Source organism: Aquarana catesbeiana, linkage group LG08 (assembly GCF_042186555.1).
Source record: "Aquarana catesbeiana isolate 2022-GZ linkage group LG08, ASM4218655v1, whole genome shotgun sequence".
NCBI classification, from domain to species: domain Eukaryota; kingdom Metazoa; phylum Chordata; class Amphibia; order Anura; family Ranidae; genus Aquarana; species Aquarana catesbeiana.
In genome coordinates this window covers 20,892,543-20,906,597 of record NC_133331.1, presented here as the reverse complement: position 1 = coordinate 20,906,597, position 14,055 = coordinate 20,892,543, and the positions used below count along the sequence as shown (strand labels likewise).

At 42.8% G+C, this 14,055-nt stretch overlaps 1 protein-coding gene across 1 annotated transcript in view; it reads right to left on the bottom strand.

Moving 5' to 3' along the window:
- LOC141105627 (uncharacterized) overlaps positions 1-14,055 on the bottom strand; it is a 150,636-nt gene that overhangs the window by 14,538 nt on the left and 122,043 nt on the right. The window contains exons 7-8 of the mRNA XM_073595586.1: positions 12,060-12,167; positions 7,226-7,410 (exon numbers count right to left, since the gene is read on the bottom strand). Coding sequence (XP_073451687.1) covers positions 7,226-7,410; positions 12,060-12,167 — 293 coding nt within the window. The remainder of the gene's footprint in view (positions 1-7,225; positions 7,411-12,059; positions 12,168-14,055) is intronic.

Sequence of the window (14,055 nt, the reverse complement as noted above, 5' to 3'; positions counted from 1 at the left end):
CACACTGCCCGAATCTCTAGGATGTTGATGGGCAAGGATCTTTCGGTTTTTGAACACTGTCCTTGGACAGTTGTCTTCTCTGTCATTACCACTTTCCAGATAAGTGGTCTGAAGGATTTACCCTTTAGGACATTCTTTAGTAACCATCAACTGAGGCTTTGGGACACCCTTGGGGACAGCCGCATTGGCAAGTCCAAAGCTTGGATCGTTTTGTTCCAAGCAAATAGAATACTGTTTTGCAACAGTCTCGAATTAAACTGGGCAAAGGGAACTGCTTCGAATGAAGCCACCATCCTTTCTAACAACCTCATGCAAAGGTGAATGGAGGTACCTCCTCTTGACCTGACCATCCGCACCAACTCTTTTATAGAGTGGTGTTTTGTTTTTGTTTTTTTTCTCTGGGCAAGAAGACCCTTTTTCTGGGCTGTATCTATGATCAGACCCAAATACTGCAGCCCTTTTTTAGCGATTTTAATGGAGACTTTAATAGGTTGAGAATGCAACCCAGACCTTTCCAGGTAACTGGTTGTAATGCGTACACCTTACTCTGAACAGCGATTGGTCTATTAGCAATAGATCGTCTAGGTATGCCAAGACTGTTAAAGCCCTGTGCCCTTGACCTGGCTACAGGTGGGGTTAGCACCTTTGTGAACACTCGAGGTGCTGTAGCTAGCCCGAAGAGCAAGGCTATAAACTGAAATGTTGCTGTTCTACTTCGAACCGCAGAAACCTTTGGTGAACGGGAAATATATGGACATGCAGATATGCATCCCTGATGCCGATAGGCGCTAGAAGTTTTCCTCCTTGCAGGATAGAAAGGACTCACTTGATCGACTCCATAGAAAGGAGCGGATCTTCAGGAACTGATTTAGATTCTTTTCGATCTAGAATGGATCTGTTGAATTTCTGCGTGGCTCTGTACATGTACAGGAAACGCATGAAAAGGCAGTGAAGGTTCCAATGAACCTAAGAAAAAACAGAACTATCAGCTGACTCTACTAGAAGTAGCTTGAAAGAGGCACAAATCATCTCTGTAAGAGGTTTGTACCAGCAATTTCTCAGATTGCGAGGCTGAAAAAAAGTTCAACTCTAGTTGTCTCCTCTGCAGAGGAATACTCGGTTTGCCTTTCTTCCCAATTACCTGAGGGTAATCCTTCATCCTCTACCCACTGTTCCTTTGATAAGGGATCTCAGGTGGGGGAGGAGATCTAACACGCTTCCCATCCTTGGATAGCGGATGCGATTAAAGTCGCTAATCTTCCTTCTAGGCCCTGCAGGGCGGAGGAAAAATGCATCTTCAATCATGTATACAGGGGCTGAATATTTTCTCCTCTTAGGCTCAGTTTCCACTATTGCAACCCCAAAGTTGCGTGATTTTACTGTGATCCTTTGCCGCCGAGAATACGTCAGGGCGTGATTTTGATGCGACAGGAAACAATCCTGTGTATTCTAGCGGTTTATGGACCTCAAGTCGCATCAAAGTGGTACCAAAGTATTGCAGGGACTACCTTGAAGTCACACAGATCTGAACAGTATTTCTTGGAAATCATGCCCTAGAGTCTGACGGTGGAGGCCGTCACAGCTGCCTAGAGGCAGCTGCCCCTGCGCAGGGGAAGGAATCTGTATAAGTTACTTGTCCAAGGTCACAAGGAGCCAACGTGAGGACGAGGTCCCACGTCTTTCAGGTAGCCTCCCATGGCTACGCTGGCCGTCAGAGTACTTAACCTGTGAGCTGTTGTGGCTTCACTTTAAATAAAAGGACATTTAAACCTTCTACTGGACAAAAGAGCTTTACTGCTAGAAATCATTTGGATGTATTTCACCAAAACTTCCCCAATGAAAAGCGAAACTAGTCAGACACCCTTTTTTGCAAGATGCTTCGGCTGACCAACCCTTTTAACCACAGGGTCCTAAGCATGTGTTTTAGCACAAGCGCAAGGCAAGACGCCTGGTGGATAGGGTCTTTTATGGCATCTATGGCAAAACATAGCGCCATTGGTAGGAGGATTTTAACAAAAAAATTCCAACTCCTTATTTGTTGGATGCTTAAGCAATTATGCATCATGATGCTGGAAATCGCAGCGTCTACTGCTGGTACTTTCCAACCTTTGTGAATTTTTCCTCCATGATAGAGAATTGAGAAACTCTTTGGAGGGAAAAAATGCTTATCCAGATGATCCCATTCAGCATAAATAAGCGCTGTAAAAGGTTTTTTTTTTTTTTTTTTTTTTTTTTAAACCAAAGAAGGGACCTGGACTTTCAGCCTACTCTGTTAGGAGTAGTATAAAAAAGTGGAATGAACCATCTCTGTAAGAGTTTGTACCATCAATCTGTCAGATTGTGAGGTTGCAAAGGTTCATCAACTGTTTCCTCCGCAGAGGAAAATTTGGCTTGTTTTTCCCCATGATCACCTGAGGATAACACCTCATCCTGTGCCCACTGTTCCCTTGGAAAAAGGGGTTTGAGGTGGGGGAGGGGGATCTAGCATGCTTCCTATCCTCTTGGATGTAGAATGCGATTAAAGCCGCTAATCTTCCTTATAAGCCCAACAGGGCAGAGGAGAATGCATCTTCAGTCACATACACAGGGGCTGAAGTGTGGGAAGCAGTTGCACCACCAATTGCTTCCAATGACTCACCCTGGCTTGCCATGTCAGGTATCTCCAGAGAGGATGACAGTGTGGAGGCATGACTGGAGTTCCAGGCGCCTGGGGGTGGAATCCTTGGTACCTTTGTGGTACACTGGAAATCAAATTTAACAAATTATGGTATTTGCTGAACAATAGTTTTAGCAAAAGAAAACAATGTCACCATAAGGATCAGCCTTTGATGCTAAGTACCATAATATTTCCTGTGCTGGAAATGCCTGTTTACACACCTTTACATGCCCAGCACTCCTGTGTCTCTTAGTGTGACAGACTTCTGTCTTCAGCATATAAACTGAGAGCATCTGTGTTAAGCCTCAGGTGAGAACCTGATTATACATAAGTGTCAGCTGTTACCGCACCTCTCCAGGAGGAGAGGGGAGGGGGAGGGGAATTTTTATCAGCAGTGTTTGTTAAGCTTCTAGTTTTAAAGGAAGACTTCACTTTATACAAAAAAATGCAAATGGCTGGTTTTGTATGTTCATAAACTACTGCTGTAACCCCTTTAGATCCCTCAGAAGAGGAACACCATCTGTTCAATGAAGAACTCCCCTCTGGCTGCAGGGACCACACCCGCTGCTATAGCCAGACACAGAGCTGCTGAAAAAAGCATCGTACTAGGCAAGTGTAATATACTCCATTTTAAGGCATACATTTTATATATATATATATATATATATGTGTGTATTTTTTGGAGAAAAAGGCTTAGGTGGACTTTTTACAGTTCCTAGGTTTCTCCCCTTACCTTATCCTCACTGCAGGATACTGCTGATTTAACAGACAGATCCAACTTTCACCCATCACGGCGGGCAGCTTAGTTAAACCTTCAAAGACTGGGGCCCTTTTTAAAGGGGTTCCGCTCCTTTGGACCTGTATAGCACCCCTCAGGAACAACTTTAGGTAATATGAAAAACCAAAAAGAGTTCTGGTTCCTAGGGTCCAGCTCTCAAAGAGAAGTTTACAGGCAAAACCTCGTTCTTCAATGCGAGGCCCAGGTACCATCCTATGGCCTCAGTGGCGAGGATGGATCCGGTTGTGGAGGTTTTTTAAATCCAGCATGGATCCCTCCCTGGAGCTCCTCAGAGCACATCTTCACTCGTGACCAACACCTTAGACACTGGCGAAAAATTGAGGACTCCTGGAAGGAGGAGGGGTTATATAGGGGAGTCAACTTCCTGTATTGGTTATACCAGTGTCAACACCTGAAGGTAGGCCCATAACCCACCAAGTAATTACTTGAGGCTCTGTGTCCTATGATGTACGATAAAGAAAAGGCAACACTGGTAAATCGCAAAACTCCCTCTGTACCAATGTAATAGAATTGTATTATGAACTGATTGGTCTATTGTTCCCAAGGGCCCATGTGCAGCTCTTGCAAATCAATAAAAGTGGCGCTAAAGGCCAGTGTTTAAACTGCCAAGTGTGCAAAACAGCTCTATAGGCTAAAGTGATCTGGTGCTGTAAATGCTACATAAACAATACAAAATTATTACATAAATGTGCAAACGAAATCGTGACAGTGCCTCTGAAAGTATACCATACACGCAACAATATTAAATCGTGCACTGATATCAATAATAGAATATAAGTAATTTAGTCCATAAAAAATCCATAAACAGGACACCGTGCAGGAAATGTGCAGTCTCTGGAAACAGTCCACCAATTCACTCAGTGACAGTGATTCCTCTCCCCTTGAACTCAACACTCACCAGCTCAATATGCCTCACACTCTCGTGTTTTGGCAATAAGGCATAAGTATAGTTGGTCAATGGAAGACGGAAGATCCAGATTCCTTGATAAATCGAAGTGTCACCTCAATGTATAAAAAAACTCAAAATAGTGTGATACCGTAAAACATGTGAAATTTATTTAATTAAAAACCTTCAATCATTACACTCACAAGAAAACTTCTTGATAAAAGCCAAACTGACACTGCAAATGCAATCCAAACACAATCCTCCTCTGTGAAACGCCCAGCACCACTGTGGAAATGACGGTCACGGCGGACCTCAAGGGACAGCGTTAGATAGGTTCTCACCCAACTTCGCTGACACGCTCCTGGTATAGATATCCTGCTGTTAGGCAAGCCCAGGGGGCAGCTCCTCTGTCGCCCTCGAACTCTCCCGCCGGTGTGCGGAAGTATGCAGCCACGTCCCGTCCGTCACTGATTGTTACTGGTAGATGCCGTACAGCCACGCCCCGACATGTTTCGTCATACCTGACTTCCTCAAGGGAATCCCTTGAGGAAGTCAGGTATGACGAAACATGTCGGGGCGTGGCTGTACGGCATCTACCAGTAACAATCAGGGAATCCCTTGAGGAAGTCCCTTGAGGAAGTCAGGTATGATGAAACATGTCGGGGCGTGGCTGTACGGCATCTACCAGTAACAATCAGTGACGGACGGGACGTAGCTGCATACTTCCGCACACCGGCGGGAGAGTTCGAGGGCGACAGAGGAGCTGCCCCCTGGGCTTGCCTAACAGCAGGATATCTATACCAGGAGCGTGTCAGTGAAGTTGGGTGAGAACCTATCTAACGCTGTCCCTTGAGGTCCGCCGTGACCGTCATTTCCACAGTGGTGCTGGGCGTTTCACAGAGGAGGATTGTGTTTGGATTGCATTTGCAGTGTCAGTTTGGCTTTTATCAAGAAGTTTTCTTGTGAGTGTAATGATTGAAGGTTTTTAATTAAATAAATTTCACATGTTTTACGGTATCACACTATTTTGAGTTTTTTTATACATTGAGGTGACACTTCGATTTATCAAGGAATCTGGATCTTCCGTCTTCCATTGACCAACTATACTTATGCCTTATTGCCAAAACACGAGAGTGTGAGGCATACTGAGCTGGTGAGTGTTGAGTTCAAGGGGAGAGGAATCACTGTCACTGAGTGAATTGGTGGACTGTTTCCAGAGACTGCACATTTCCTGCACGGTGTCCTGTTTATGGATTTTTTATGGACTAAATTACTTATATTCTATTATTGATATCAGTGCACGATTTAATATTGTTGCGTGTATGGTATACTTTCAGAGGCACTGTCACGATTTCGTTTGCACATTTATGTAATAATTTTGTATTGTTTATGTAGCATTTACAGCACCAGATCACTTTAGCCTATAGAGCTGTTTTGCACACTTGTCAGTTTAAACACTGGCCTTTAGCGCCACTTTTATTGATTTGCAAGAGCTGCACATGGGCCCTTGGGAACAATAGACCAATCAGTTCAGTTTTATTTTATTTTAAAGTGGCAGCTCAGCTTAATACGTTTTTTTATATTTGTTCTCTAGGGGGTAACACCCCTACACCGGGCATTTGAGCGCAGTGGTGGAAACTCGAGGAGGGCGGCATATCTTGAGTTTTCTCATTTGTTAGAATTGTATTATGGTCATGTCCAGTGGAGGGTCATGTTGGAGGTATAGTGTTCTATGTATAGAGTGTAATAGAATTGTATTATGGTCATGTCCAGTGGTGGGTCATGTTGGGAGGTGTAGTGTTCTATGTATAGAGTGTAATAGAATTGTATTATGGTCATGTCCAGTGGTGGGTCATGTTGGGGGGTGTAGTGTTCTATGTATAGAGTGTAATAGAATTGTATTATGATCATGTCCAGTGGAGGGTCATGTTGGGGGTGTAGTGTTCTATGTATAGAGTGTAATAGAATTGTATTATGATCACGTCCAGTGGAGGGTCATGTTGGGGGGTGTAGTGTTCTATGTATAGAGTCTAATAGAATTGTATTATGATCATGTCCAGTGGAGGGTCATGTTGGGAAGTGTAGTGTTCTATGTATAGAGTGTAATAGAATTGTATTATGATCATGTCCAGTGGTGGGTCATGTTGGGGGTGTAGTGTTCTATGTATAGAGTGTAATAGAATTGTATTATGATCATGTCCAGTGGAGGGTCATGTTGGGAAGTGTAGTGTTCTATGTATAGAGTGTAATAGAATTGTATTATGATCATGTCCAGTGGAGGGTCATGTTGGAGGTGTAGTGTTCTATGTATAGAGTGTAATAGAATTGTATTATGATCATGTCCAGTGGAGGGTCATGTTGGGGGGTGTAGTGTTCTATGTATAGAGTGTAATAGAATTGTATTATGATCATGTCCAGTGGTGGGTCATGTTGGAGGTGTAGTGTTCTATGTATAGAGTGTAATAGAATTGTATTATGATCATGTCCAGTGGAGGGTCATGTTGGGAGGTGTAGTGTTCTATGTATAGAGTGTAATAGAATTGTATTATGATCATGTCCAGTGGTGGGTCATGTTGGGGGGTGTAGTGTTCTATGTATAGAGTGTAATAGAATTGTATTATGATCATGTCCAGTGGTGGGTCATGTTGGGGTGTAGTGTTCTATTTATAGAGTGTAATAGAATTGTATTATGATCATGTCCAGTGGTGGGTCATGTTGGGGGGTGTAGTGTTCTATGTATAGAGTGTAATAGAATTGTATTATGATCATGTCCAGTGGAGGGTCATGTTGGGGTGTAGTGTTCTATTTATAGAGTGTAATAGAATTGTATTATGATCATGTTGAGTATCAAGTAATTACTAGAGTTGTATGAATTATAACTCACCAGTTCCTTTTCACTATCAATAATGACCAAGGATGAATTTTGTAATTGGCAGAAGTTCTGGCTATTTTTCCATGTATCCTGTTCTTTTGAGAAATAGTAACATTTACCCTTATAGTACATCCAGTCATCCATGCATTCAGCACATTTAGATATAAGCTTTTCTTTTCCCGTTGTAGGTGTCTCTTCTAGAAACAGATCAAATTGTTTGTTTTGGTAAATTTTCTCATTTTTAACAGTTATTAAATGTTAGACAAAATGTATAAAATTACATAAAGTCTTTTGCAGTGGAACTGGATATGATTTTATAATATATATATATATATATATACACACACACACACACACATACATACATATATACATATATACACACACACACACAGTGCCTTGAAAAAGTATTCATACCCCTTGACATGTTATCATGCTACAAACAAAACGTAAATGTAGTTTATTGGAATTTTATCTAATAGACCAAACACAACAGTGGCACATAACTGTGAAGTGGAAGGAAAATGAAAAATGGTTTTCAATTTTTTTTTTTACAAATAAATATGTGAAAAGTGTGGGGTACGTTTGTATTCAGCCCCATTTATTCTGATAACCTAAATCTAAAATCTAGTGGATTCAATTGACTTCAGCAGTCACCTAATTAGTAAATAGAGTCCACCTATGTGTAATTTAATCTCAGTATAAATACAGCTGTTCCGTGAAGCCCTCAGAAGTTTGTCAGAGAACCTTAGTGAACAAACAGTATCATGAAGGCCAAGGAACACACCAGACAGGTCAGGGATAAAGTTGTGAAGAAGTTTTAAGCAGGGTTAGGTTATAATAAAATATCCCAAACTATGAACATCTCACGGAGCTCTGTTCAATCCATCACCTGAAAATGGAAAGAGTATGGCACAACTACAAACCTACCAAGACATGGCCGTCCACCTAAACTGACAGGCCGGGCAAGGAGAGCATTCATCAGAGAAGCAGCCAAGAGGCCCATGGTAACTTTGGAGGAGCTGCAGAGATCCACAGCTCAGGTGGGAGAATCTGTCCACAGGACAACTATTAGTCGTGTTCTCCACAAATCTGGCCTTTATAGAAGAGTGGCAAGAAGAAAGACATTGTTGAAGAAAGTCATAAGAAGTCCCGGTTGCAGTTTGCGAGAAGCCATGTGGGGGACATGGTCAGCTGATCCACAACTACAACTGAGAGCAACCACTGAGTAACTGATTTTTATCTTCGCAGGGAAACCGGAGCTGCAAATCTCACCAGACTAGTGTGAACCCAGCCTTAGAGTCTGCAAAAGACTTGAGACTGGGGCAGAGGTTCACCTTCCAGCAGGACAATGACCCTAAACATACAGCCAGAGCTACAATGGAATGGTTTACATCAAAACATATTAATGTGTTAGAATGGCCCAGTCAAAGTCCAGACCTAAATCCAATTGAGAATCTGTGGCAAGACTTGAAAATTGCTTTTTACAGACACTTTTAGTCCAATCTGACAGAGCTTGAACTATTTTGCAAAGAAGAATGGGCAAAAATGTCCCTCTCTAGATGTGCAAAGCTGGTAGAGACATCCCCAAAAAGACTTGCAGCTGTAATTGCAGTGAAAGGAAGTTCTACAAAGTACTGACACATGGGGGCTGAATACAAATGCCCCCCCACACTTTTCACATATTTATTTGTAAAAAAATTTGAAAACCACTTATCATTTTCCTTCCACTTCACAATTATGAGCCACTTTGTGTTGGTCCATTACATAAAATCCCAATAAAACAAAACAGGTTTGAGGGTTTGGAGAGGGTTAGATGTTGCTGAAAAACAGTTGACTATAATAAGCACAGAGGTAACACCTATGTAGACAGAATGACAGTACAGTGTGTTTGTTCTGTCCTAGGTACACACCATACATTGCTGCACAAATAAATGTTTTGGTAAGGTCTCCTTTACACTTGCAGTGGGAGGGGGGGGCAGCAAAACAGGCAATTAAGCTGTGTTTTTAGATCCCCCCCCCCCCCCCCCCCCGTCTAAGGCAGCCATATGGGTGTTGTACATATGCCATTTTATGGCCACAACAAAAACACACCCCCTGCTTTGCATTTAACAGTTAGTACCACTGCCAGACGCGATCCAATATTAGCTCCTCGCTACCTGTAAAAAGCCTCTGAAAAGTGATACACTGTGGATCGGTTCCCTGAGGAGAGGCAAAGTCATGTCTAAAGTTAGCCTATAGGCTACTTTCACACTGGGGCATTGGGGGAGTCGGCGGTAAAGCGCCGCTATTTTTAGCGGCACTTTACCGTAATTTCTTCGGCTGCTAGTGGGGCAGTTTTAACCCCCGTTGACGGCCGAAAAAGGGTTAAATGCGCCCGCCCGCGTCCTGCCAGCGCACCGCTCCAGTGTAAAAGGCATGACAGGAGAGGCTCTCTACAGGCACTATGCAGCCGCTATCTTTAGTGCTATAGCGCCTGTAAAGCACCTCAGTGTGAAAGCAGCCTAACTGATATAGACCATTTGGAAGACATTGTCACCAGCAGTGACTAGTCCATGAAGGTGACAGTATGTAGGTGTCAGATCTTTCTTATTCATGATTTATGAGCCAAAGGCAGCATTTGTCTTCAAAAGCAGTGACTTAGTTCTTTGCTTGTTTGATGCATTGCCTGTAATCCTTGGTTAAAAATTCCAGGTGAACAGCTTAGTTCATAATTAAAATACATCTAGGTGAACTGCTTTACCTGTGAAAGGATTTGCAGTTCTGTTAAGCTAGTTTTATGCTCCCTACCATACACACATTTACATACCTCCCAACTTTTAGATAGGAACGAGGGTCACCTATTAGGAAAAGTATGTTGGCATAGGACACACCCCCTGCCACGCCGCCCTTAAAGGAGAATTATACCAAAAAAAACGATTAGCTAAAACCGCTAATGTTTTTGTTTTTTACCGCTATTCCTTTATACTAGCTTTTACAGATGCAGCCATTTAGAAATTGGATGAAAGGTTTAGTACTGGGAAACACTTTTTAAAAGCTAAAAAGTGCATTTTATATACAACTATATAGATCAGAACAAAATGAGGGACATATGAGGAGGAAAGAAGGAAAGAAGGACAGAGGGACTTCTAAATCAGGGACAGCTGGGAGCTATGCAGTTCTGTGACCTGCCTGGACACTGCCCTGCAGTAAAGCAGTACTGCCTGGTCAAAGACCTGCCCCAGATTGTAACTGGACATTAAGGAAGCGCTAGCATACTGATGAGGTCATGCATGTGCTCTTACCTCCTGTAAGCATATTCACAGTGTAAGACTGATATCACAGTTCAAAGCAATAGAGGATGCTTGGCACTATACCTCCCTCTCCCAGTATAAAGCTGCTCATGCACTGATTTAAAATTTGGCTTATTCAGCAGAGACTGGACGGAATTTGGTCAGTGTGTGGCAACCCCAACTTGACAAAATTGTTTGATAAACTTCTGGGGAAGGGACATATTGGAAAACATTTTTAACAGTGTGTAGGTGGGAGGGAGGCCAGGTGGTAGGAACCCCCGGGGGAAGGTATAGCTCCCAACTGTCCCTGATTTTAAGGGACTGTTCCTGATTTGGAGCAATGTCCATCTGTCCCTCATTCGTCCCTCATTTTGGTCTGATCTATATAGATGTATATAAAATGCACCACTTGACTAATCAAACTTGACTGATCAAAAAGTGTTTCCTAGTGCTAAACCTTTCATCTGATTTCTAAATTGCTTCATTTGTAAATTCTAAAAGCCAATATAAAGGAATAGTAGTGGTAAATAAAGCACTTGTGGGTTGAACCAATCTTTTATTTTTTGTACAATTCTCCTTTAAGGGGGCATGGCAAGGGGTGTGTCCTATGCCTGCATACTTTTGCTGATAGGTGTCCCTCATTTCTATCCCAAAAAGTTGGGAGGTATGGGAAGGAACGGCGCACACAGTGGTTGGAGTTGCAGGGAATGTATTGTTAAGAATGTTCCAACATATAGTAACAGAGTCTATGCAGTGGCTAAGACTTGCAGCAACACTCACAGATGATTACATAGTACTTGCAGGGAGCAATGCTCAGAGACCGACAGAACCTGGTGAAGGAGGCGGATGGTGGGCAGTAAACAGCGAAGAACTAGTAGCGGGAAGATTCCCCACAGCAGCATTAACAAATATTCCCTATGCTGTCCCTCCTCCTTTGAAACCTCTCCTTATGCTAGGCACACTCTCCCTTACAGCGACTTCCTGTCCCTGACTGACCTCCCTGCTATGCTGGCCATACACGATACGAAAAATAGTCCGAAATTCGGTCATTTAGACAGTTCGTTCGTTTTTTGGCCAGTTAATGGGCACAAAATCGATAATCGTTGGGGTGTTTTTGAGCTGAAAAAATTAAGGACAAGTTTGTAAATTTTCTGCAGAACGAATGATAAATTGAAAGGTTAATGTGTTTCCCGTCCGAACTGTATTCACTGGGTATATGTAAAAAAAAAAAAAAAAAAAATGCATTCATTTATGTCCACTGAACGATTTATCGGTCATTACATGATGGAGCTATCGTCTGCTTTCACGGCCGAATGTTCGTTTTTCGAAAATGGGTTTGAACCGATTTTTCGTATAGTGTATGGCCAGCATTAGATTGTAAGCTCTAATGAGGCGGACCCTCATTATTCCTCCTGTATTGAATTTTATTTTAACTGTACTGTCTGCCCTCATGTTGTTGGCGCTATATAAATCAATAATAAAAATAAAAAAAAAAAAATAACATGGCAGCTGTGTGAACCTAGCTTAAAAGAAGGGCTGTTTTTACAACTTTTGTATTACAACTTAAGACTTACCTCTTCTAGGCACAGCTGCAATAACAATTATTGTCAGTATTAACATTGCCACTATGACAAGAACTGGGATCAGGGGAACCTTAATGGACCTCAGCTTTTTCCACCTTCCTAAAAACAGTGTAGAGATGAGACATTAAATGTACATACAATTTACACTTTACTCTCATGTGTGCAGAGATCAGAGAGACAGGACAAGTCAGTAAGAGTTGGGACACTGGGTTTTGAGGGTGACAATTTTTTAGTGAAAAAGAGAATTTATCCCGATGTAGCCATTCCCCCAGAGAAGCCGCTGGATGATTGGGTTCCCCGATTGCTGGTGGCAGTGACCCTTCCAGCAGTACTTTGCCTTCTGACAAACCAAGGCTGAAAAAAAGAGTGATTTGGGTGACACATCCAGCAAAGCAACTAATGTCCTGTACACACGGTCGGACTTTGTTCGGACATTCCAACAACAAAATCCTAGGATTTTTTCCGACGGAACGTAGTGACGTAAAACAGGTACGTCGGGACTATAAAAGGGGCAGTGGCCAATAGCTTTCATCTCTTTATTTATTCTGAGCATGCGTGGCACTTAGTCCATCGGATTTGTGTACACACGATCGGAATTTCCGACAACGGATTTTGTTGTCGGAAAATTTTATATCCTGCTCTCAAACTTTGTGTGTCGGAAAATCCAATGGAAAATGTGTGATGGAGCCTACACACGGTCGGAATTTCCGACAACACGCTCCGATTGGACATTTTCCGTCGGAAAATCCGACCGTGTGTATGGGGCATAACAGTTACAACAACAGCAAAAAATTGCAAATAAAGGGCAAATACTGGGGGGCACTAAACTATCTGCAAACAGGGTATCATTAACTGCTTTAAGACCACCCACAATACTTTTACAGTGGTCGGGTGGCACGGGCAAGCTCAGCAACGTATATACACCTTGCTTCACACCTGGGCTGTGTCCATCGGTTCCCAGCTTAAAGCCGCCGGGGGATCACAATGTATACACAACTGTTATGAATGAGTTTCATTCAAACAGCTGAGCTTTCTGTAGTGATGCTGTGATTAGTCCACAGCTATCACATGGTACCTGGGCCAATCACAGCACCCTGTACCATGTGATTAGCTGTAGCCAATCGCACCATGTCAACAGAAAACAAGCTGTCATCAATGGAAACTACTAATATTATACAGATTTAGGATCTGGGTGACATGAGATCAATATTAGGTACCACATCCCATTTTAACAGTAAAAAGAAGGGAAAGGGCAAGCGGGACTTTTAAGGTACCAAGGATTGAATTAAACAATCAATTTAGAAAAAATATACATTTTATTTAAACAATTCTTTAAAATCACAATGAACATTTACAAGGATCTCGTATTTATTCTTATGACATATAAAACCACTTATTACTCTACATGTTCTACATCTAGTGTAGAGTAACATGTAGAGTAAGAAGTGGTTGTATATGTCATAAGAATTAATACGAGATCCTTGTAAATATTCATTGCGATTTTAACCACTTGCCGCCCTCCATATAGCAGAATGACGGCGGCAAAGTGGTTTCAATATCCTGACTGGGCGTCATATGACGTCCGCAGGATATTGAGCCGCTGCTGGGGGCGCGCATCGCGTTGATCGTTGCTGCGGTGTGTCAGTCTGACACCCCGCAACACCGATCTAGGTAAACAGTCTCTGACTCTTTACCACATGATCAGCCGTGTCCAATCACAGCTGATCACGATGTAAATAGGAAGAGCCGGTGATCGGCTTTTCCTTACTCGCGTCTGACAGGCGCGAGTAGAGGAGAGCCGATCGGCTGCTCTCCTGACAGGGGGGTCTGTGCTGATTGTTTATCAGCACAGCCCCTCCTCGGGTCCCACCCCGGACCACCAGAGAAGCCGCCCAGGACCACCAGGGAAGCCGCCCAGGACCACCAGGGAAGCCATCCACATTGGACCACCAGGTATGCCCCCTAGATCCCCAGGGAAATACTAATC